This window comes from Macrobrachium rosenbergii, chromosome 48 (assembly GCF_040412425.1).
Source record: "Macrobrachium rosenbergii isolate ZJJX-2024 chromosome 48, ASM4041242v1, whole genome shotgun sequence".
Lineage (NCBI taxonomy): Eukaryota > Metazoa > Arthropoda > Malacostraca > Decapoda > Palaemonidae > Macrobrachium > Macrobrachium rosenbergii.
Window position 1 is genome coordinate 70,797,720 of NC_089788.1, and position 25,217 is coordinate 70,822,936.

Here is a 25,217-nt window from a genome sequence, read left to right on the forward strand (position 1 = left end):
TATATATATATATATATATATATATATATATATATATATATATATATTATAAATTTCTAACTCTCATCAGGATCGAACCCAGGTCTTTCAATCCTGATGTGAATCAGAAATTTATTTTTGTTCCACACGTGATTGTGTGTTGATTATATATATATATATATATATATATATATATATATATATATATATATATATATATATATATATACATATATACATACACATATTTATATAATTTGTGCATGTGTGCGCATGCTTGTGTGTCTGAAAAAGATAAATAGTTTAACCTGCTTTAAACAGATGTCATAACAACAGTGGTCATAGACTTGGGAAAATCGATATTTGTTGTAATTTATTGTAGATGAGTATAAAATTTAATCATAATTAATGATTATTACATAAAACTCCATTCACAAGATTATTCCAAACCCACAATTACTCAAAATTATTACCAGAGGACCATAGGTTTCATCTACCTGAGGTCAGACCCACCTCAACCAAAAATTCAGTGTGGGCATTGAGCTGCCAAAAAAAAAAAAAAAAAAAAAAAAAAAAAGTTATCTGAGGGAGTGGATAGGGAAAGTCCAAAATATTTAGGGGTCCAGGTTAATCCCACCTTTCCGTGCTATGTTAGAATTGAGGTCACACACTAAACATGGCGACCGTTAAAAAAAGAGCGTCTAGCGTAATCTCATTCTCTGATGATTTTCGAAATTAAATGTTTTTCTTTACTTTTATTTTTCCATTGTTCCATAGAGAATTATTACGCAGATAGATGTTACTCTGTATTTTGTAGGCCAGGTCTTGTTGCCTGGAAATGGGTAAGAAAACAAATTTTTTATATAGATTTTTGGGGTGAAAATAGTTTTATTATTAGATTTCTTAGGTAAACTATTTTTAGGTTTAGATTTCTCGAGTGAAAATATTTTTATTTTTCAGATTTCTTAGGTAAAAAAAATTTTTTTTTTTTAGATTTGAACGATTTTGTAATCGTTTCAGCAACCAGAATTTTATTTTTTCACTGTATTTGATGTATCCGAGTACGTACAACTTTTCTATGTACAATTTTTTTTTTTTCTTTTTTTGCTTGTAAGAAAATTGCATCACTTTCGTTAATCTTCAATACAAATTTCGCTCTCATTCCTCAGGTCACGTGACCTTTATCATGAGGACTAAAAGGTCACAGCTGACACCTCTCCAAAAGTAGATTTACTGTGATTACATAAGCACTGTACTAAATCTTAGTTTGGGGAAACAGTACTTAGTTATTCTACGCACGTCCCTGTAGGTCCTTACTGCGCAGGCCCGAGTGACGTCAGCGATCCTTCGGCGAATTCTATCCCGGTGAAAGCTTGCTAAATAAGCACGCTCCCCGGAGCCTGAGGAAATGCTCCTTGGCCCCTGCCGAATACGGGATCATGGGAGAATCTGTGTCAACAACAGGAAATACTTGATGTTATAAAGTTACCATTTTCTATTTTATTATTTTCCCCTTGTGGTGGCGCTGTCGTTTTCATTCGCCGAAGCAAAAATTAGAAAACGGCTCGGATTTCATTCTGCGTTCCAAGGAAAGACGCAGAACCGCAACATTCTGACAGTAATGCATCGTAATGCGGAGTTCTAGCTTAAAAGCTCACAGGACTCTCCGTAAAATAATAAAGGAGCTACGACAGCTTTATACACTTTAAGTGTAAAAAGGTGTAACCCTCTAACACTTGCCAAGTGCAGTAGGCATGTGAGCTTGTGAGAATGAAGTGGGCTTAAAGCTTCTTTAATTTTTATAAATTAAGCCTATTGAACTTTTTACACATCACGTGTCATTAACCTACTGTTTTATAATTTGTTAAGAGTTCATTTCTGACTCGTGATGTTTCTGCCAATAAAACTTGTAAATAACCATGTATCATGCTAAAAGTTTGATCAGCATCACAATTACGCATTATGAAATGGTCATACTATTCAGCATAGCGTGAATGACATAAAATGTGATTTCAGAATAAATATAAGTAGCTGATAAACAGTTTCACTTACACACACACACACACACACACACACATACATATATATATATATATATATATATATATATATATATATATATATATATATATATATATATATATATATATATACATGTAATAGTTCATTGTGGTTATTACATAAACAATTATATATGGTGAAAAAATAATAGAATATTTTACACACAGATTTTATATTATGTATGTGTATATATTATGTATATATGTGTGTGTGTGTAAAGTCTACTAGTATCTTTCACCAGATGTACTGTAATTGCATATGTAACAACCACAATAACATGTTATCTTCGTGTTGTCATCACAGCTTTTGGATACCCTCAACACTGTGAGCCTTGAATCCAAATTGGGGAAACAAATGGAGAGACCTCACCTTCCTTAGTGGGATTCGAACTCACCTATGGGAGGTCAAGTTGATGTTTATCTACACTATGCTGCAGTGAAAAATGATATTAATCGTATTCAGCTCATACATGTATACTGTACATAGATCTGTCAAATTCATATGCATTGCATTTGGGCTGAAATGGGCCATATAAAAAATTGCCAGGAAAGAGGTCATTGTAGTTATAATAAGTACAAACATGGACAGTATTTTTATATATATATATATATATATATATATATATATATATATACAGTATATATATATATATATATATATATATATATATATATATATATATATATATATATATATATATATATATAGTATATGCAATGTATGTATGTATGTATATATATACAGATATATATATATGTATGTATATATATATATCACAAGTATGCAGGTATGTACTTGTTTCATAAGACTATCTATAAATAATTATGATTAATATTCATAAACACGGGTATTGGCTCTGGTTAGACATATATTTGAGATGATGATGCTTTATGGGACATGAAGACTCGAATCTTTGAAAAAACTTTGTGTTGCTTCTCTCTTCTCTCTCTCTCTCTCTCTCTCTCTCTCTCTCTCTCTCTCTCTCTCTGTTCTCTGTTTTTTTTAACATGCCAACTTTCATGCATCATGTCTCGACTTTCTTTTTGAGACAGTTAATTGCTGTAACATTTATGTTTCTTTTGATCATTAAAAAAGATTGTGGTCGTTATAACACCACTTTTTCCCCGAGCGATTATTGCAGCCAGACTTCTGGCCTAGCCTCAAAACCCCAAGTCATTCAAACTTTCAAATTGCTCCCAGATGATCTTCTAGTAATCTAGTCGCTATACAAAGCATTTCCTCAGTGTTAGCTAAGTCAAAATGGAGGTGGATATTTACAAATTTGCATTGTATACAAAAGTATTATCTGATTAATAAAAAAAAATCAATTTTTATTCATTACCATTGCACGCTCACCGACCAGTCCAGGAGAGTTGTATCACTGAATACTTTTTGCATTTCATTTGATTACCGTGCAATTGGTATAATTTTGTGGATGTTGTATAATTGGGTCTCATTACCACACTTGACACATCTTCACGTGACATGAAATATGTGCAATTACTTTGTTTTTAATGAGCCAGATTGATGTAAAGCACAGGGTTAGCTATCTTTATTCAGTTTCAGCGTTAGAATTTTTGAAATGATACTCGCCATTCAATTTTTATCAGTTTCGTGTATGTTTGTATACTGTAGGGCTTTCCCCAAATCATTTGAATTACAAATAATTGAAAGAACCATTGCAATGGGACGAAACCGTAATGGCATCTCCCCATCTTACCTAAAAGTAAAGGATCAATTTGTAACGCCAGTAAAGAGTTCACACAAAGAGCCATCTGGCGTTTAGTTTGAAATCTGTGTACTATTCCGTCTGTCAACTTTTCAAGGTCATTGGATGTTTTGAGTGCTTGCGTAAACACACCGCTAGTCATTCTTCTGTGTTTTCGTACGTTGTTTTAGACTGTATACGCCGACTGTGATAGATTTTTTTACGGAATAGCAGAGGTCGTTATAATTTATGTACAAAAGGTAATTCATTATTTGTTTTGATCATCACAGCTAGCAACTTTCCTTGAACCTACTGTAGGTTAGCCGAGTCTGACTCTACTGTAGATATGGGAAACCGGATGGGCATAGGCTAAGCCTGTTTTCACCAGAAAGTCTGGGCCATACTATGACGTAAATTTCTTGCTTAAGTACAGGAACCATATATTTCAAAGTTAGGCTATCATGTGATTATTTTTCATTTTCACTATGATGATTATGGCTAATCATTCTCCTTTTGTCTCCCTGATCACTGCCCCTGACAATTAAAGGGAACCATAATTGGTAACCAGTGTTTTAATGTCGTGAAAAGCAAAACTGAGTAGATTACTGCCAGCTGTAGTGACTAAATATGCACAAGGCACTGAGTGACTGATTATTAAGTACATTGTTTCACTGTATAATCGATGCTAGCTAAAAGGCAGGAGAATGTGGCAGTAGTGAATAAAGGTGTACATTCTAACCTATCCTAACAAGGGTGCTAATTTTAGTTAAAGGGTCTTCCCTCACTCCAGTTAATATACTTCATAATTATTGCTCTCACCGCGGACAGGCGGCTTAGAATGACCTTATTGCTTATTGAAGTTTGAAGAGAATTGTAATTTTCAAAAGTATAAACGCTACAGTTCTTTTGGCAGATGTTGGAAACTTTGGGGCGGGTTTGTAAGGATAGTATTGAGTGACATACTGGCTGGGTGTTGTCTAGTTTATTGGTGGTTCCTTACTCAACTAAGTAAAGAATCTTCGAAGTTGTTATTGGCTGGTGCAAGCCGCAAAGTAGTTTCTGCACACAGACAGGTCAAAGCAGATTATGTTTTCGGACATCTGTGCTTGTGGACAGACAAGCAGATGGCGATTGTGAGAGACATAATAGACGTACGATGATAAAACATATATCAATGGGAAGTCCAGGAAATTCCACGTATGGACATTTGCCTGAGATTTGAGACAGATTAATGAATACAATGCAGTAGCATAATATACGTAAAATGGCGAGACGTTTGGCGTCTTCACAAACAGAAACATACAGTTTGACACAGAAGATTCGGTGAAACATTGAGTACATGATCGAAATGCTTGCATGGCAATGCAAGTAGTGGTGATTGTACATGAATCGAGACAACAATGGTTAGAGAGAAATAGACAGGAATATTGTATGGTAGAAGTTGCGTTCCTTCGAGCGATGGCCGCAGACGCGCAGGAGGGAGAGAGAGAGCGGGATGCTTTGTAATTTTGTCCGATGGGTGACATACACACGTGTGCCGGTAATCTCTTATAGGTTCATGAAACTACATAAGCATTTTTTCTCTTCTTGCTGAACAATGAGCCCAAGGTGATGCACATCATATGCAAATTGTATGTTTTAAAGGAAAACGTGTTTTATAAGATTTACACGGAGTGGCAGTCCTATGGTACTTTCTCACGAAATACACGGTAGTGAAGATCAATCGTTGTTTCCCAGCCCCTTATTTATAGATGGGCACATTCATTATTTAATCTGGGATTTTGAGTGAGGGGCCAGAAAAAATGTACAGGGACATTCATTGCATATGGCGTAACATCCCTTCAGCATTTCGAGTGGTGTTTCGCAATCTTCTGTCCTCCGACCCACTTTTCGACCCGTTATTTAGTGACCTCCAGTTTAACCCCGTGCTTGTACTAGTGACTCGGCGGGGTTGACTCTCAGACTGACTCTGGCCTTGTCTGTCTGCCGATTTTGAGAGCTTATTGGAAAGTGGTCTTAGCAACTCGGTGTTCTATGTCTCTAAAACAGTTTTTAATTGGGTTTGCCTCCTGTCCATCATGTGTTTATTTGACGGCAATATCATACAGCTTCTGAACTTCAGTCAACATTAAATTTTACCACTGAAATCATTAAGCGTTTAGATGTGCGTTGTACTTTTGTTTTACTGCTCATAATTATTAAAGTTTTTTTTTTTTTTTTTTCATATTGAAATTATTGTGGAACTTTCCAACCCCACGCCCCCCGCCTCTCTCTCTTTGTTTCATATTGAAATTAATGTGGAACTTTCCAACCCCACGCCCTCCCCCCCCCCTCTCTCTCTCTCTCTCTCTCTCTCTCTCTCTCTCTCTCTCTCTCTCTCTCTCTCTCTCTCTCTCTCTCTCTCTCTCTGAAATTGTAAGGGTTAGTGACTTCTTCATACTTCCCAGCTGTGAAATTTTTCCATAATATTTTCCCAGACGTACAATGACCCAGCCTCCAAAAACATTCTCTCTCTCTCTCTCTCTTTACCCATGTGGGGTTGAGCCCCACCTTTCTCTCTTTCCCTTTCTCTTGTGCCGTTTCCACCAGATCTGGTCTAAGTAATGCCATGGGGTGCCAGTTCCATCGGCCTCTGCATTGAAATAAAAATGGCAATTTCGGATAAGTGACAAGTTTAATTTCAAATCGCAGCCGTAAACAATATTCTTGAGGCTTTTTTTTTTTAAATAATTTTATTGACGTTCTCAAATGACTAATTTTACAAAAAAACAGATTTGTTCCAACACGATATATAAACCATCGGTCCTTAACATTAGGAATTACTTACAGTGAAGCTGGACACGGCTGTCTATACAATTGCACTGTAAAGGCGAAGTCCAAAGATCGAGTTATCCATAATAAGTAAAAAATGCGCCGAAGTTTCGTCGGCGCAATCGAGTTTTCTGTACAGCGTACAATGCTGTTTGAAACTCTCAGCCACGGCCCATGAAACTCAGCCGCAGCCCATGAAACTCTCAGCCGCAGCCCATGAAACTCGCACTCATGGCCCGGTGGTGGCATGTGTTGTTGGCACCATAGCAGTACCAGACGCACGATCATGGCTAACTTCAACCTTAAATAAAATAAAAACTACTGAAGCTAGAGGACTGCAATTTGATATGTTGATCAACTTACCAATTTGCGACCCTCTAGCCTCGGTAGTTTTTAAGATCTGAGGGCGGACAGAAAAAGTGCGGACGGACGGACAAATAGCCATCTCAATAGTTTTCATTTACAGAAAACTAAAAATCAATTGAAAATCATAATTGTGAATAAGTCTGTCACTCAGACTTAAACTGCGCAGTTAAAATTCGACGTTCACCCCATTTTGGTGAGGAAATAAGTCAAGACAGCGGAAATGTATCACAGCCGAGCTAAATTTATTCCAAGGAATCCTCTCTTAACATCGAGCAAGCTGTCATTTCAAGATTTACCCTGTATTGAAGGCAAAAATCTTTCGGAGAATTTATGCGTTACGGAAATGTCGGTCGTAAACTTCGTAGTTGGTTTTTGTCATATGTAATAAATTTTTTTTCCAGGTATCAGAATAAACGATCACTGTTATATTTTTTAACTTTTTGTTTTACGGTTTATGAGTTATTCAAGTTTATATTCCCGACGGGAAAACTTAAAACCGATAATGACGTCATTCCTTTAATTATCGGCCATGCTTTCAATTGTACATAGCCAGTCTGCTATATCTAACCCCCTGCTTTTAATCATCATCATCATCATCAAGCTTCTGTATGTTATACGTATTTAATAAATACTTTTTATTGTCGTCAAATAACAAGCTGGTAGGCGTGGTTGTTATTTTTGTAAAGGCGGGTCTTATTTTATTCATATTTCCGGTTAAGATCAGATTGCTTCTTTAATTAAAAAGGGCATTGTAGGGTGTGTAATATTGATAGAAAACGTATAGGGTGACTTGTTTGAAAATTCGGACCATTTTTTTTCCCACCTCAGTCCAATTATCACTTTTGAAAGCGTTTATTTGTATTTTCTCGTGAAAAGTTTAACTTTAGTTTTCATTGCTTACATGTATTATTTTCCATAAATAGATGTGTGTTCTTTCTAATATATTCTTGGTATGCCATTGCTCTTTCGAATCCAGGTAAAAAAAGTCACAGGAAAAAGTCACAATCTTTGATAGTGACCCCCAAAGGTTATAACCAGGTATGCATCCACCTTTGCGGCGTGTTTTGAACAAGCCCGCTGGGGATTCCAGTATAAGCATAAACAAAAGACTGTAAATATAAAAAAATATTGTGACATTTTTCCCCTGTGACTTTATTACCGGCCACCATAAGTTAATGTGACTTTCTTTCCTAGCCAAAATTGACACTTTTTCCTGTGACTTTATAACCGGCCACCGATTTTTCTCCTCATGCAGCCGGACAAAATTTCCTCCTAACTGATGTCGTAAAGTTTCATCGATTTCTATCAGAATTCGTCACGATTTCTCCCATTACAATACAATTACATATTCCGAGTAACAGAGGTTTGACAGGAACATCGCAGGAGAAACGAACCTTGAACGGAAATCATTACGTAATGGCGCCGTATCCAAAGCGAATGCCTCTTGGTTTTCAGAGAGGAATGTTGATTGTTCGAAAGTTTAACTTAATGTCTATAATAACCTGGCATGTGATACGTCGGGTATTGTACATGGGCATGGTTCATGCGTCGAGTGTTTGACGTCATGTTCGTCATAACAGGGCATTTCTACCTAGAACCACCGCCTTTCACTTTGCCTCCCATTAATTTTTTTTTTTCAAGGGCATAAATTTTCTGATTGCTTGTTCCGCCGATTGTTTTAACTCTTGTGCTCTCACATGATCAGACTCTCTCTCTCTCTCTCTCTCTCTCTCTCTCTCTCTCTCTCTCTCTCTCTCTCTCTCTCTCTCTCTCTCTCGAGCTTTGTGTAATGTAAGAAGCGGGTAATGTTTTGTTAGATATTTACGAAAGTGGTTCATCCTTATGAATCTAGATTCTACAAAAGTCACCTACTTTACGTACTAGTTTCAACAGAATAGTTTGGGAATTAAAAAGTCTAGAATAATAATAATAGCAGGAGAACGAAGGGAAGAAAACCTTTTAAACTGATTTCCACGACCTCCAAACTATTTCCTTCAGTGTGTTAATAAGTAAATACACGTCTTTTTCCAGGAAAGATTGTGTAATTTTTGCACAGCTTGGAAAAATTAAATGGCAATGATGGCTCTCTCTCTCTCTCTCTCTCTCTCTCTCTCTCTCTCTCTCTCTCTCTCTCTCTCTCATGGAAACTGGGATTCCTACCATATACCTTCTATCCCCGTAACAATGTAACACGCCCGTTTGGATGACGGTGATTGGGATGTATTGCATATCATTAGCACAGCCAACCGCTGTTAACATGACCCAAAAAAGTATAGATTGTGATAAGTTTATTTTGGGGAGCCCCTCCTATCGTCCCTTATTCGGACCATCAGGTGGGTTCCTTTTGTGTCAAAGTTTTAGTATCGTGGTTAGCACGTTTGGACCACCCGGTGGAATCCTTTTATTTATAAAGTAAAATTATAGTATTCTGGTTAGCACGTTGGGGAAACCATAAATAATCTTAATAGGACCAAGCTTTGGCAGACATCTCTCACGAAAGCAAATGTTTTGAAATGTTTATTTAGCTTGAGAAATTCGTACAACGGAGGAAACTTGTTTTCGATGTCATGGTTTCAAGCACGGTTCTCCCGGAGACACTCAGTGGTGAAAGGTTAACCCACATCATGGCTAGGTGTTGCAAAAAGAAAGCAGGCCGACGATTATTGGCGAATTTATAACTCTCGTGCTCGCTTCCAAGGTTTCAGCTTAGTGGAGAAAAGGATTAATAAGGTGATATTCAGTTCCTGCATTATACAATCATCGGTAAGCGACGTCCCGAAGCTCTAAGGAAACCTTCATTCTTTCCACATAATATAGGGCCTCTGGTGAGATAAGTGGCCCAGGCTAGTAGACTTCAATTCTTAACGTGAGGTTCATTAACCGTAGGCAGTCGCTGTTAAACAGGCAAGAATTTATTATGCGAACCCCTGAGGTAAATTTAGATAGTGTCGTTCAACAGCACTTATCTGATTATATGTTGTCACTGCAGGTGTGTAAGGTAGCAAGGAAGGCTGAGAAACTCAGTCGATTATTATCTATATTAGATCAATAAGAAAAAATACAGCAGTCGTCGATGTTCATCTTTGGTAAGTGGTAAAATCCGTACGAAAATACTTTTGCCATTCAAGAAGGGACTCCTGACAATGTGGAAGAATCTGCCGCCATATACTGTCAGCGAGTTGCTATGTATGGTTCCAAAGGTCGCTTTAAGTTCTCAGTACGTCTCTTGGTATTTGGTTGCTGGCCTCATGCCCTCTGCCCCGGCTGCAATCGACCACAGTTGACTAATCATCAGATACTTAATTCACTGCCTAGGTTCAGAGATAATGGGTTTTTCAGGCAATGGGCCCCGATTTGCTGCTCTCTTCTCCGTGGATTCGATCTCGGCCTTTGGCTAGTGATGGTAAGTTGACGTCTGTTGTAACTAAAAAATTATGAGATTTTACAAGAATATTAAAGACTGGTTACGTTACCATATTCAGGGTTGGATATACTACAGTGCATATATTGCTAGCATTACACTGACATCAGAGATGGAAAACTGATAAACTAATAAAAAAAATTTTAATCCTACAAATAGTTTTGGCTCTAGTGCTATATACCGTACTTTTTAAATTCCCAACTTCATGAAATTGTTTGTAGGTACTATACGGAAGTAGAATTCCTTCACCTATCTGATTTTTAAGTATAATCCGGCATCTCGAGTTCCCAGGTAGGATACCCCAACAATCCTGATTGGTCAAGAAAAGGGGCGTCTTCGGGAAGCTATCTTGCGATTGGTCTCATCAGAGATTACCGGTTACGTCCTTCACACAAGGACGTTTTCACCATTAGGATGTTTATCATTGTGAATTCCAAGGTCCCTTTTCTATAGACCATGGCGGATTCTGGTATTTTTTCTAGAAAGTACGGAATCTCTGCATCCTTTCTATTGTTTGACAGTTAATGAGGCTTTTCAGAAATCTTCATAGTTTTATATACTGAGTGGCGGTTCAAGTTAAATGTAAGAAATCTTACACGAGTATTTTTGTCGAAATAACCGTGGGGTGACAACCTCAAAACTGCTTTCGCTCAAATTCTAGATTCTTCCAGCCAAGTTGCCTGATAGCTTTTATTGGTTATTAAATTCACGGTCTTGCCCTTGCATACCTTCACTCTTGACCGCTTTGTTGCACAATTCTCTTTGCTTTCCATATTGTGCATTGCTAATACGACGAGGATTTGGACGCCTTGCACCTGTAATGAGGGAGAAAGAGCGCATGTGCTGTCTAGCATTTAATGTATCCGGTAGCCGGCGACCAAGTTCCTAGGACCGCGTAGCCTCCGGCCCTTGGGTAGGGCCGAGTCGTCAGGTACGATTTTTTAGGGTGACGGATACGATCTCTTGGTTTATTGTCTACAGCTTTCATGTTTTTTTTTTTATTACACTTTAGAGTTGTCAGTTTTGCCATCTTTACTATTAAATTGTTCGACATTTGTTTCTTTAGTGGTGCTCATCTTTGGGAACCTTTCTGCGATCATTGGAAGACTTAAACTTGAGTGATTACACGAATTTTATGGCCCTTTATGCCGCCACCTTCAGTGTAATAAGCCTTTGTTGATCGGCGTTTTAATGAACAGTAATACTGAATTTTTTTCGCTAAACTGCAATGTCAAAAGGAGAGAGAGAGAGAGAGAGAGAGAGAGAGAGAGAGAGAGAGAGAGAGAGAGAGAGAGAGAGAGAGAGAGAGAGAGATAATTTATTTCCTGTCGCACGGATAATTTTTTTTTTAGCCTGTCATGACATGCATACACTATTGTAAGTTGTCCACATTCTTTTTTTTCTTATTCTAAGAGTTTATTGAAATCTTTGATGGAAGAAATGTAAGGGGCAAATTTAGTCGCCTCAGAATTGTCATTATATCATTTTGCTTAATTGCATTTTGGAGTTTAATTTTTCTTTAGTATCCATCTGTATTAGGAGTTACAGATTTGTTCCTTGTCGTGAGAATGTTTTCATGAAAAATTATTATAGATTCCCTGACGCCTTGTATGGTATCAGCTTGGTATTTTTTTAAAATTAAATTTTAGTTCAAAGCTTACACTTAACATTTATATGTTTGTAAAATTTTTTTTATATGCCATAGGAATGCATTTATCCGTTTTACTATGTCTTAGACATCGTTAAATCTTAGTTTACTCATTTGGGTTTTGAAAATTCTAAGTATATAATTTCTTTTTTATGCAAAATTTGTAAGTCGCATTTACAAGAGTAGACGTAAGCTTTCGTTAATGCGTTTATTAAATGCCTGTATGAAGTGTTTTCTTTTGTGCCAAAGGTTGAGAGTTAATGCACAAAAAAAAAAAATATGTAAGAATAAAAATACTGCTGGGCGCATAGTATGTAATAAATTTTCCATCAATAGATAACTAATATATTGGAATTAACAGGAGTACGCTTGTTCAGCCCGTGTAAACTAATCTTTGTGTCGTATTTTCCTTTCGCAAGGGTCTTGTAATGAGGTAAAAATTTTGATATCAGGCTGTTATAGAAGTGGAAAATATCAGTGAGTTTTAAATCTCGGCCGTCTTTATTTATAGACCACATAAGTAACTAGTAACGTGCTACGTTATCACTGGAAAAGTTACAGTCGCGAATGATAAGCTCACAGTAAAGTCTAAGAAAGAGAATCGTAATCAGAAATTGATTTTAGCTGTAAGGAAAGCACCGACTGACCAAGCCTGCTTATTTTATTTTGTTTGCATTTGTTTCGATATACTTCATTCTCGTGTGTATGTATTCATGTGTGTCTGTGACGAGTTTATTAAATGGTTGCTTTTGATTGCAAAATCGAATCCTTGTAAAAACTCGAAGGTATTGCGTTAGATGAGCGTTTTATTAAATTTTGTTCTTTTTTTACAGGAAGAACAATAGGCCATGGATGTTTTAGTGTTTTACCTACTAGTTTTTATTGGCCCAGGGAAGGCGTTGGTCCCTGCAAGCGAAGGTAGCCTCACTTCACTCACCGAAGAAGGAAAATTGCAGTATGACATAATTGCCCGCGAGGCAAGGATGCCTAGGTAAGATTGCTATTCATTCTTTTTTTATTTTTTATGGGACGGGCATTCTGATACCCTTATCTGGTGCAGACCAGACGTAAACGAAAAGAGAACAGTGAAGAAAAAAAAATTAGTTCTAGCCCAGAAACATGCCAGTGACCTCCCTCTTAAAAAAAAAAAAATTAGGGTCGAAGATTGTTTGAGTTGGGAAAACTCGGGTGCTTGCCTATAAAAACTTTTGACGTAAATTTCTGTATATATGAAGACCAAAGCATTTGGAATTAAGTAATCTTCAGTCAAAGTTGATTGAAAGCACAGAAGCGCTTAATGTTCCCTCGGGTTAATATGGGAGTAATTAAGCAAATAGTAGGATGGTGCAATCTGAGATATAATTACCTCTTGGTAATGTAAGGTTACATTCTTTACAGCAAGGGTATATTATACAACATGATTATTTAAGTTTGCGTCCTCTCTGTGAATCATTTAAAGTTATTACAATACTGAAGGTTTAAAAACTAGTGCAGACATAGACTGCGATAACCATAGGCACACGTACTTGGAAATTCCATGATTCACTTCAAGCCTTTACCCAGGGGTTATATAGTTTGTGATATTTAGTAACAGAAGCCTTGTCATGTTTGTATATATTTAAGCAAGATAAATAGAATGTTCGTTCGAGAGGTTGGGCTGTATTGAGATTTTGTAGTTTTTTGATGTTCAGGAATCTTTAGTGGTTGTGTGCACATCTGCTGCTGTTTGCTCTTTTTTTATAGAAAAGATGAATAAATCGGTGTATAACATGTTTATTTTTGGGTTTAAATTCCAAGTCTTAAGGCCTAGATATATGTGATTTTAAAGTAGGGTAAAAGCAGTGTGATAGGCAAGGATAACTAAAAAAAACTTGGCTACAAAGAAAAAATCTCATAGTTAAAGAAAACATGAAACAATGGGTCGCAAAGAAATTGTTTGGAAATAGTGTCCTACAGTAGCATGCAATTCTCTCTCTCTCTCTCTCTCTCTCTCTCTCTCTCTCTCTCTCTCTCAAGCTTTAGTCAAGGAAGCCTGCTTGCTGATAGCCAGTATGTGTATAGGAAACAATTGGGTACATGTGGTTCCAATTTGGACTAAACTACTGTGCTAATGCCGAAGGTAATGTATCAAGAATAAAGATTTGTCAAGAATTTAGTGCAGCAGTATCTTGCACACAAATTTCGAAGGCAGTAAGTAATTCGCACTTTAAATTACTATTAACATGTGTATGAATGTCAGTGTTTTGTTTGGTGGTCCTCATGGTTTTATTCTGGACCCTTTCTTGTTTTCAGTTTTTACTGGTGACGAAAAATTATGGAGGTAATGAAATTTTTGTTGCAATTATTCACTCCCCAAATGCAAAATGACATTGATGCTAGCCTTAACTATTTTAAAATCATATTCTAGGCTTGTATATGAATTTGTTCATTAATATTTCATAATGCTGATGATGAAAATAATTACAGGTATGGTGACTGTTACCAAAACTCACTGAAGAGGCTTCACCAGGGATGTTCCCACCTAACAGATGAGGTAAGTGAAGTCTTGTTTATGCACAGCCAGAGAGCTTGAAGAATAGGATGCAGTGCGGCAAGTGTGAAAAGGTCTGCTCCGTGTCTTGCTCTTCTACAATATGGTTTTTTATCCTCCCTACTATGCCTGTCCTCTCCTATTGGATTCAGTCGTGTGACACTAATCCACCTAAGCTAAAACAATATAACAAAAACTTATTACATTTCATGTATTGGTTTAGGTATTATGGTATGTATACGTACTATGGAAGTGGTTCATAAATTCCACTGCATAATATATGCTCTTGAGAACAAGCTGCCAGTCTGTTGAGAGGAAAAGCCTGGGGTTGTCACCTCGGAGGTCCTTAGTTCTGAACAGGTCATGATTAATGGCTCTCACTGGAGAGAGTAGGTCACCCTCATTGCCTGAAGCTGAAGGCAGGAAAGAAATGGCAAGTTAGATCATTCTGGTTCTTGGTCAGAATTCTGGACAAAAGACAGACCAGAAGTTGAACAAATATATGTTATATTTCTCTCCAACAATGTATATATCTTGCTGACCCACCTTAAAACGCTGTCGGAAAAACTCTGTATTGTTACGTCCAGCAATAAAGAATCTTGATGGATTCACACCGTGGCTTGGAGGGACTTGTGAATGCAAGAGAACGGCCCAGTTTTGGAGGTTGAAGGAACCTTGATGAAAATTGAAAGTGCCCTTCTTCACCATGCTCCAGGAGACAACTCGGTCATCTACCTGGAAACAACTCAGAAGGTTTAGAAGCAGACAGGTCCACAGTGGCACACTTTAAGTATCTTGACTTGTCATCATTGTCTTGATCCTAATATGTCCCACAGATAAATGCAGGCAGACACCTCTGGCCTTGATAGGTTCAGCAGAGCTGATACAAATCTGTCAGATGGAAATATGAAGGAATGACAGACCCTGGTTGGAAAACCTCAACAAGTATGCTGAGGCATAAAAAAAAAGATATTAATAAAACAGTGCCACACGAAAAACAAACCACAAAATCAGCAGTCACTTAAAATCATGAAAGCTTAGCCACTGAACATTGACAAAATACCTTAGCTGTTTGAAAAAATGCTCTGAATAGGGTTCACATTATTAAATATTAGAATACATCAAGGACACCGTTAAATGATAACTGAAATCTCAAAATACAAGAAAAATTAATTATGCTTGGATTGCAAAAAGTGATAAATTTTACTTAATAACCCAAGGAGTTTTAAAGTACAGTATGTGAAAGCCTTTTTACCTGGCAGTACTGAGATTAAAACTCAATAGTTAGTGCACAAATCCAAACACAAAGAATACACGAAATTTTATCACAAAGACAGTGAATGATAAATACAGTACAGAATAACACGAATTATGCAAATAGTCTTACAAAATGCAAAATTCCATGAGAAATTATGGAGCAGGATTTACTAGCAGTCAATGACCAGTGACTGAAAATACTGAGAATATTACACTTTTACACTGGTTTACAAAGTGAAAATAATTAAAGGGGGAAGTAAAAGGAATTAATACCCGAAAAGGTAACTAATGTAAGTGAAGACCACTGAAAAAGAAAAGAGTTGATAAGCAAACAATTTGGGACAATTCTGCATTAGGTTATGTAAAGAGTGAGGGTTTTCATATGAGATTCCAGTTACTGTACTGCATGTGTGGACTCTTCTGGTAGACAAAAAAACTAAAAGAGTTTAGGGACAATTTAAGATCTACTACTATAGGGTAATGGTGACTAATGGAGTTGTGTTTATTCTTAAGTAATTTAACAAGACCACTAAACTGGTTCGTTTAACTCTAACAGGGCTGGCCGATGGAGTTGCGATGAAACAAAGTGCATTTCTGGTTGAAATGGGAATTTTCTTTTATAACAGACCTAGAAATGTTATGGGCATACATAAAAAAAGCATAATTGTGTAGCTGAATATTCAAATCCAGTTTGAGTAAATAAAAACAATATGAATTAAGGCTTTTGTAATTTGATTTATATAAATATTTTTGTTTCCTTTGTGTTACAGTACTAGATTTTTGAGGTTATCCTTTTTCTTCAGTTTAGGCTTACACAACAGTTCATTTGTTTCTTCCAGAACCTTAAGGACTGTAATTGGTGGGTGAAATGTAATTGGTAATGAATGGAACTGACATTTTTATAGTACTGTATTATAATTGAAAATTGTTTATGAAGTGCAGTGTTCTTTTAATGGTCCATGATTTTCAGATACAAAGCCGTTTAGCACTTGGTTTCACGAATTGTTACTTGATACGGTTCGGCTGGCCTGTGTACCCTTGCACTGACAGAGAGAACATGGAAGACTGCATGAAGGCCATGGATGCTCGTTCAGCTTCAGTGTACTCATCAATGCTCACAAATACAATGGCTATGTGTCAGTTCTTACAAGCACAAGTGTGGCATAAGGCCACTTCAGAAGCAGTTCAAAGGTGTACAGTACTGTGATTTTTCATTTATTTAGTTGCTTATGCATGTCTGGCGTGTGCACCATCAGATTCTATCTTATAATATCTCTCATTCTTCCTGGATATTAAGGCACTACCTTTCCTCTTCCATGCAATTTAGCAAGCATATTTTCAGTCCACTTTTCTCCACTCTCTCCATTTGTGCCTGTTTTCAGTATGCATAACTTTTTTATATTCTATTTTATCTTCATACTTTTCTGTGCAGCTACTGTGCAAATGCTTCATCTTGAGAGCTTTCATCTGTTTTTTCATTCTCTTGTAACCATCCACAAGTAAGATCTGGCTCAACAGTCCTTCTTTACATTCCTGCCATTACTATCATTGACACGCCTCTTTTCCTGCAAACCTTTCTCAGAGCCCCCCTCTCCTGTCATACCAACATCATCTCTTAAGTTTAGGGCCAACTGCTGTATCTCTACAAATCTACCTTTCTTCACCAACCATAGTAACATAAATTTTTTCTTATTCCTGGCATCCATTTCCTCACATTCATTGTCATCTTTCTTTAACAAAATTGAAATTTTTACCGTTATGTAGAATCATGCATTCCCAGCTCTTTCCCTTGTTAAGTATAATTTACAACAATCAGTTACTCCTTAATCCTCATCCCAACTTTTAGTGATATTTATACCTTTTATCACCTTTCTTTTCCCCTTGTCTTATCACTGTGTAAAAACTTAAAACATTCATGGAGACATTTTGCACCCTTTTTGTTTTGCAGAGACCAATATATATGATGCATTATGTAATCGTTGCTCATTATAGTCTTGATCTTTCAGTTTAACATCCACTTCAGAGGCAGTTAGTGATCAGCTTTCCCACGCAGTCCATTCTGCAGCTGCCCTGAAAGTTCAGTTGGATTCCCAACTGCTGGAGTCTCGTGAAGCTTTGAGAAGTGCATTCTCAGAGATGAGGTAGTTCCCTTTCTTGTGTCATTGCATTAACATTAGTCATTACTACTCTAAAGTTCAACTAGACCATTGAATAGTAATATATGAAGTTATGCAAAGATGCAGTTATGGTTGGAAGTTCAGTTGATTAAAGGCATAATTCTGTAGCCAAGTTTAGTCAGTCAGTTTCTTAATGCGAGGGAAAGCAATTTGACAAAGTATATTGTTCATATGAATCTAGTTTTTAGAACCTGTTGCACTATCAAGCCTGTTTATTGGTTGGTATGTGAGCTTTGCAGTATTTGATCCTTGTCCTTGATGGAGTAGGAATAGCTGTTAGGTGAATTTTGTGGCTGGTTTAGCAAGGTGAATAGCAATGTAAAAATTAAATTAATCCCGTTACCCTTGTCTTAGGATGATAAGATTAATACTTCAGATTTAACTGCACTGAGTTCTTCCTTGTAACTTTCCATAAGGTATGGAGTTTGCCTCTTGAATATATATTCTCCCATTATGTTTACCTTGTGAATCATGAGCAGGAAATTTTAATAAGATTTTTAATTTAGTTTTTTTTGGGGGGGGCGGTAGGGGGACACCTGTAGCCTAGGAATTTGAGAGAGCCTCGATGGCTCGGTCAGTAGAGGTCTGTGGCGCGGGTTCAAATCCGCAGCCGACCGGTCAGAGAGGCAGACACATTGCTATCCGTGTAGACACCCCGGGATTATGTATGTAATCAACAGATAGGTTTGCTGAAAGCAAATGGGTGTTACAGACATATACACACATAAACAAAGCCACTCCAACATCTAAAAACATAAGACACTTCACACGTCTCGAACTGTCGACCTAACCACTCAGTTCTCCTCGCTGCTGGGAGAAAGGGAGCTGGGGATTTGGTACGATACACGTACACATTCGCTACCGGGGTATATATAATAAAAAAGCGATGTCGCAGGGCAGTCGATCGAGGCTACGACCTACCCCAACGCCAAATCAAAGTCCTTCAAAAGAAGGCATCGTGCTTACCCCATATAAAAGTGGGAAAAAGCACGTTAAAACGAAGAAGCCTAGGAATTTGTGAAAGGTATATTGTAGAATATACTACTTGTTGAAATGATCCACAGTGTTGACAGAGTTAGAACTGTCATGTAATTATAATGACTTGCTTATATTTGTATATGTGTATGTATCCCCATTACTCTATTAACCTTACCCTTATAGTATAGTACATACAGTTTGCAACAGAATCTTAGAATTCTAACAAATCACAAGTGACTGTACTTTATTATAGTTTGCCATTGTAAATAAGACACTTTCAATCATGTATTACATTGCTTACCAAAAAATGATATCTTGTTCAACCTTTTAATAAGAAAAATTGTAGATATAATTCTTCAATGCAGCATTTTTTAATTCATTCTCTTGAGACTGAGATTTGTTTATGAGTGATCAGAAGAGAGAGGATTAACGAGATTTGTTCATTGCTATTCCCTTTTTAAATGCTGTGTTTTTTCCAGTAAACCTAGCATTAAACTTAATTTTTTTGTAAATTGTTTATTCCAAAATAACAGGGCCACTTTATAGGTATTTCCAAAAAATAATTTTGTTTTTCCAGGGAATCCACAACCGAACAGCGTAATCTGATTATGGATGTATTTGACAAAGTAGCTAAACTACAGGCATTACTAATGGGAGAGTTTACATGGTTTTATTCTGTAAGTATATTTATTATTTACGGTACATTTTCTAGCATCATCAGTAAGAAAGGTCCTGGTGAAGCCAGAATCTCTCAACAAAACCATAGCATATATCCAAAACAAGTTTACTGGAAGATCTTGGCCATAACAGGAGGCAAAATACTCATAAATTTATGTACAGGAATGTCCCAAGTCATTCTTGGTTGGTTATTTTTAAATGTCTTACAATCATGTGCACTTTACTTGTAAGTGGAATTGAGCATGTTAAAGGTTAGATTTTTATTCCTCTGTAGTGCAGTTTCTTATACCAGTATGGTTTCTGTGAATACTGGAAGGATATACAGTACTGTACTGTACAAGGTGTTAAAAAAATATCCAGCTTTATTCATAAAAAATACTCGTATTCGGAAAAGCCAGAAGTCACATGGACCCGTGTTGGGAGAGTAAGGAGCCCGATGAAGCACAGGTGTGTTGTGTTTGGCCAGGAAACACTGTATCAGATATGAAGAACGGGTGGGTGTATTGTTGTGATGGCGCTGCCAATTGCCCACTGCCCACAGAGAGAGAGAGAGAAAGAGACGAGTGTAACATTTGAAAGTACTGTAGTAATTTATAGAGTCAAATAAGGCGTGCAAATCCCTTAGTTTTTCATATGAAAAGTGATCAGATTTCAGTCCAGAGAAGACATCATGCAAAAATGCAACGGACCACCTGCGCGCCATCTCAAGAGAGGCGTTCCAGTGCTGCTTCCAGCAGTGGCAGAACCATTGGGAGAAGTGTGTGGCAGGCCAAGGGGACTACATTGAAGGAGATTAGTGTAAGATTGTTTTATCTGAATACGAGTATTTTTAATGAATACTATAAAGGTCTGATATTTTTATAACACACCTCGCATTTCTTTTTAAGATGGAATATATTGATTTGTGACTTACTATGCTTAGCATTTCAAAGTGAGACTGTCATACAGCACTCAGTGTTAGTGGTATTGGTTTTAGTTCAGTGAGAGTGTATCTGACTTGTTAGGTTAGCTACATGTGTCATTTTATCCTAACTATGATTTTTACAGTTTAACCACCTCAGGTTTTATTCAGGTTCTTACAGCACTGCTCAAAGTGGTGCAGCTATACTTAGAAAAAAAAAAACAATTAAATAAAAACATAGTTGTACCACATCTTAGCATTGGAAAACAATTTATTTTAAAACAAAAAACTTTTTATACAAACCCAATAATCATAATAAACTAGACAGGAGGAGTACTGTCCAACAGGTGTATGATTCAAGGGTTTGCTGCAGATGGTCCTAGTGAGAAGAGAAATGAGAGACAAAGATTGCAGCAGAATCAGAGAATGAGATATCATTGCTAGAGAATTTAATCTTGGTCACAAACCCTAGGGCAAGTGAGAGGCCTACCAATGACTCTTGGCTGAAATGATAACTTCTCTGGAAAGGGCTTGGAGCTCACTTACATGGTCAGATGAGGCCAGGGGAATCAGAAACAGATTCTAGCTATTTTGTTACTATGCTGGAGAAGGCTTGAAGCTCACTGGCTTGATTAGAGGAGGCCAGGGCAGTCATAAATAGTCTTGAGAGTCAAATCCATAGGAAAGATGTTCGAAGGCTAGTAAGAGGGGCCTGGTGAAGCTGTGCAGCATGAAAGCAAAGTCTCAGCTTTCAGGTTTAACATGTTGGCTTTTTGACATGACTCAGGTGTACTGAGAAGTCCACCATCTTAGGAATATAGGCCTCAAGGTGACAAAAATCCTGTTAATGGCACCAAGCCACAAATCTGTACCACACTTCTTGGTAAAGGGCAGTGATAGGGGGTCTGCATTGGGTAATGATAGCTTTAACAGTGGCAGTCAAGACTATGCTTGATAATTGCTGCACTTGAATATATAGCAGCTGTGGATGACAGTGGAACTGGCACTGTAAGTGGAACTGCTTCAGAAGACACTTTGTACAAAAAAAGACCTGAGATAGCCTATTATGATTTCCATGAAACTTGGAACCACACTTTCTATGGCAGAATGGGAGAGATGAGTGTCATCTTGTCATCTGGATGTTCACTGTTATCCTAAACTTCACTGGAACTTGTCTCAGCACTCTGAATGGTGGAAATGCGGAGGCATTAAACTCATCCCAAGTTGGAGCATGGTGTCTGCTGCCTAAGCTGCTTGATCTGGCTGCAAAGAACAGCATTATGTTAGTCTTATGTTAGATATTGTATTGAATAGATAAGGCACTAGAATCCCCCACACTTGCAGCAGATCCTTGCATTTTGTGTAAAGGTAACGCTTCGACAGAAGAATCTGATAAGCCCTGCTGAGAACATATGCTGAGATATTAAGACCCCCTAGTATGAGCCAAGGGTCAATGGAAACCTCTTGCCTCTGCCTCTATTTAGGAAATGCTTTAGGTACTAGTTTATTATGCATAAGTTTTTGTTGTGTTTTTGTCATATATCTAAATATTTTCTGTTCCACAGGTATAATTTTAAAACCATTTAAATGCCATGTGTTTTTTTCTTACTTAGGTTGTTTTTTATGTGAGCTGTATTTTTGTGATCCTTGTTGCAACCTGCACTCCTCGTACAATATCAGCACGTTTACCACTGCTGGTAGTGTTAGCTATGTCACTCATCACAGAACGAATTGTAACATCATTCTTGCTGTCCGATCATCAGAGTGACACTCTACAGGTAACTTGATTTTTTAAATAAAAGGTTTATACAATTACAGGAAGTATACATTTTTTATGCTGATTCATCATCCACACCTATTCATTCTGAAATTTACTTTTTGCCCATGCCCAGGAGGATGTGCATTTTGGTGTATGGATGATTAGACAAGCTTTCATAATAATCTGTTGTTACCTTTTTACAAGAGCAGCAGTGAAATTTAGGTAAGTACACCTCAAGTCAAGGTAAAAAATAGTTTAAAGTATTATGATTTTAAGTGGTAATGACAAAATAGTAGTCCTTTAGTAAAAAAATTATTTTTTCACTACAGTAACAACGACTGTTGTCATTGGGATCTTTTCTCTACATACTACTGTACGTACTGGACTTTTGAGAAAATATTTCATTTTGTTTGGGTCAACATTTAAAGGTGATTACCACACTTTAATTTGCATCTTGAGATAATTTTTACTGTGTATGAATTAAATGACCAGTTATGTTTTGTGAGAATTTTACTCTTTTTGCTGATGATGCCTTGCTACCTTATAATGTATGCCTTTAATATTACTGGAGTCTTTGGTGTATACTTTGTTTTCCAGTGATGACCAGTATACTTGAGAGAGCCAATTTTTGTTCATTATCAGGTACACACTTTATGTGAGTCAGTTTATTTTTTTTTTCTGTCTGAAGTTAAAGCAATTTGCCCGAGTCAGAAAAAGTTATATGTCCTGAAAACAAACACGGGATGCTACAGACCCAGTACCCTTCACAATATCTGACTTGGGAATAGGACTGTTGGAGTGGGAGCATCAGCAGTAGATCAGGAAGCTGCTAATGGCTTGGGGGAGCTGCTGGTTGCAGGTTTTTGTAATAAGTGGTAAGATGGTTTGCCATCTCTGTAGTAGGTAAAGATGAAGATAGGATCATTGTTATTGTAATTTAACAAGATCACTGAATCACATTTATAGATTGTTGTTGATTTTTGCCTGTATTTGTTCTTTGAAAGGTCAGAACTAAAGCAAGGTGAAGTTCAAGATAGATAGAAAAGTTGGGCAAAACAAAAGGGAATGTATGAGAAACAAAAGGAGAAAGTATTGCAACCTAGGGGCCCAAAGGGATACTGCGAAAAATATTTAACATCATGTAAAATGTGTTGTGGAAGGCATGCTGTAGGCAGTACTCTTCTATGAGAAGATAGGAATGACTTTGACTGTGAAACTAAAGATAGGCTCAAGTGTGGTGCAACTACAAAAATACCATGATATTTGACAAGGGCTTAATAAAAGACAACAGCAAAGTCGATAGAAAGCTTTGTGCACCCCTATCAGAACAAGCATAAGTGCAGAGCAGAGAGGCTGTTCTTTAAGAAAGGGAAAGCACAATTTTGTACTTATTTTTGGGTGCTAGAAACCTCTTAGGAAAAAGGTAAGCAAAAACAGCAGAAAGGCTTGTTCTTTGTTCAAAATTGGTGTCCACTTTGTCAGATCCTTCATTAGATTGACAGTTTCAGTGAAACATGGAATGTCCATGGCATGTTGACTATTACTGCACCCTTCACTATCCTGGCCTTGTCTAATCTTGGATAACAGTGAGGACAGTCAGGTTCTACTTGCATTGAACTAAAAACTACAGGCCTATTCTTTGAGAGTTATTGCTACAGGCAGAAAAAACCAGATCATGAAGGACAGTGTCTCTGAGGTTGAGACAGTGATGTGGAGGGCTTGCTGTACAGCACTTTGGACTCTGATGCAGGGTTAAGAGGTACTAAAACATAGTGATGGAGAATAAGGCTTACTCAGGGGAGTACCCATAGCCTTTTCCTAATGGTTGCTTTTGGTTGAACAGAGTCATTATATAAACTTGCAATTACTCAAAATGCAAGTCATGCCTTGTCTGGTGGGATTGTAAATTAGTCAAGCATAGATTTAAATGAGATTGTTCAAGTACTGTCGCAGCTGGATGGAAATCTATTCAAATATATTTTGCTGTGGAGGGAAATTGGAAATTACCAAACACCTAAATAGTGGTTTTTTCAACTTACAGAAAGCCTAACAAATGAAAAGGAATATAAGCCTTGAGAAAGTAAGACAAAAGTACACTCAGACACAGATTGCCTTAGAATGATATTCACCTCACTTGATCGCAAACTTTTAAGATTGTACCATTAGTAATTCCCTTGGTATCCTGAAAGGTAACATGAAGAACATCAGTCAGCTGTTTTCTCGGAGGTGGCTTTCTTTCATGTGCTATGGAGCTCCATGTTTAGTCTTGGAATTAGGGCAAGTTTTTAACTGGATCAACTTGGTCATCAGAGAGTGTCTCTAGATATAAATCATCTCTGGGGAGGGTTGCTAGCGTTGCGTTAAAATAAGATGATTTAACTGCCTTGATGTCTGATTAGGTTTAACCAGACCATTACTTTTCCTCTGCAGGGATCCCACTTTGATAACTGCTGCCCGTTTGGAAGAACTTACGAATGCTACCTCAGAAATAAAGAAGCTCATACACTCCGCTCCAGGTAAAGAATATTTTTTGAGGATATAGAGCTAGCAAGGAAATGCTCTTTCTTTACTGGTTCCCAAAGAAAAACTAAGGCTTAGAAGGGTTAAGAACAGTGTAGAAATACCCGAGTGTGTATTTCTCAATCTATTAAAAACAAATTGGACTTGTTTAGAGCCATGATGGCAGCTGAAAAGTTGAAGTACATAGCAGTAAAAATCATGGATTTACACCAGTACTAGAGGTTTTGAGATTGAATATATTTTTCCATGGTATAAAAGATTTAAAGTTCAGGAAGAATGTAGACAGATTATTAAATGCTGGTGATTGCATTGAACTTAAAAAGATGCTTTAGGTACATCTCATAAGTGGAAAGGGTGGGTCAACACAGGTTGGTCATATGAGAAAAATGGACCAACAAAAAGCTGAAAAGAGTATTCTGATTT

At 37.1% G+C, this 25,217-nt stretch overlaps 1 protein-coding gene across 3 annotated transcripts in view; it reads left to right on the forward strand.

The window, feature by feature from the left end:
- Positions 1-25,217, forward strand: part of LOC136831519 (uncharacterized) — a 185,572-nt gene that overhangs the window by 153,171 nt on the left and 7,184 nt on the right. Inside the window, exons 1-9 of one of the 3 annotated variants that reach the window (XM_067092084.1) lie at positions 3,866-4,008; positions 12,828-12,985; positions 14,461-14,527; positions 16,752-16,972; positions 17,788-17,922; positions 19,514-19,613; positions 22,129-22,293; positions 22,408-22,496; positions 24,705-24,790. In XM_067092084.1, coding sequence (XP_066948185.1) covers positions 12,843-12,985; positions 14,461-14,527; positions 16,752-16,972; positions 17,788-17,922; positions 19,514-19,613; positions 22,129-22,293; positions 22,408-22,496; positions 24,705-24,790 — 1,006 coding nt within the window. In that variant the 5' untranslated portion in view covers positions 3,866-4,008; positions 12,828-12,842. Of the gene's footprint in view, positions 1-3,865; positions 4,009-12,827; positions 12,986-14,460; positions 14,528-16,751; positions 16,973-17,787; positions 17,923-19,513; positions 19,614-22,128; positions 22,294-22,407; positions 22,497-24,704; positions 24,791-25,217 lie in introns of those variants that run through there. The other 2 variants (XM_067092086.1, XM_067092085.1) reach the window with 2 other exon arrangements.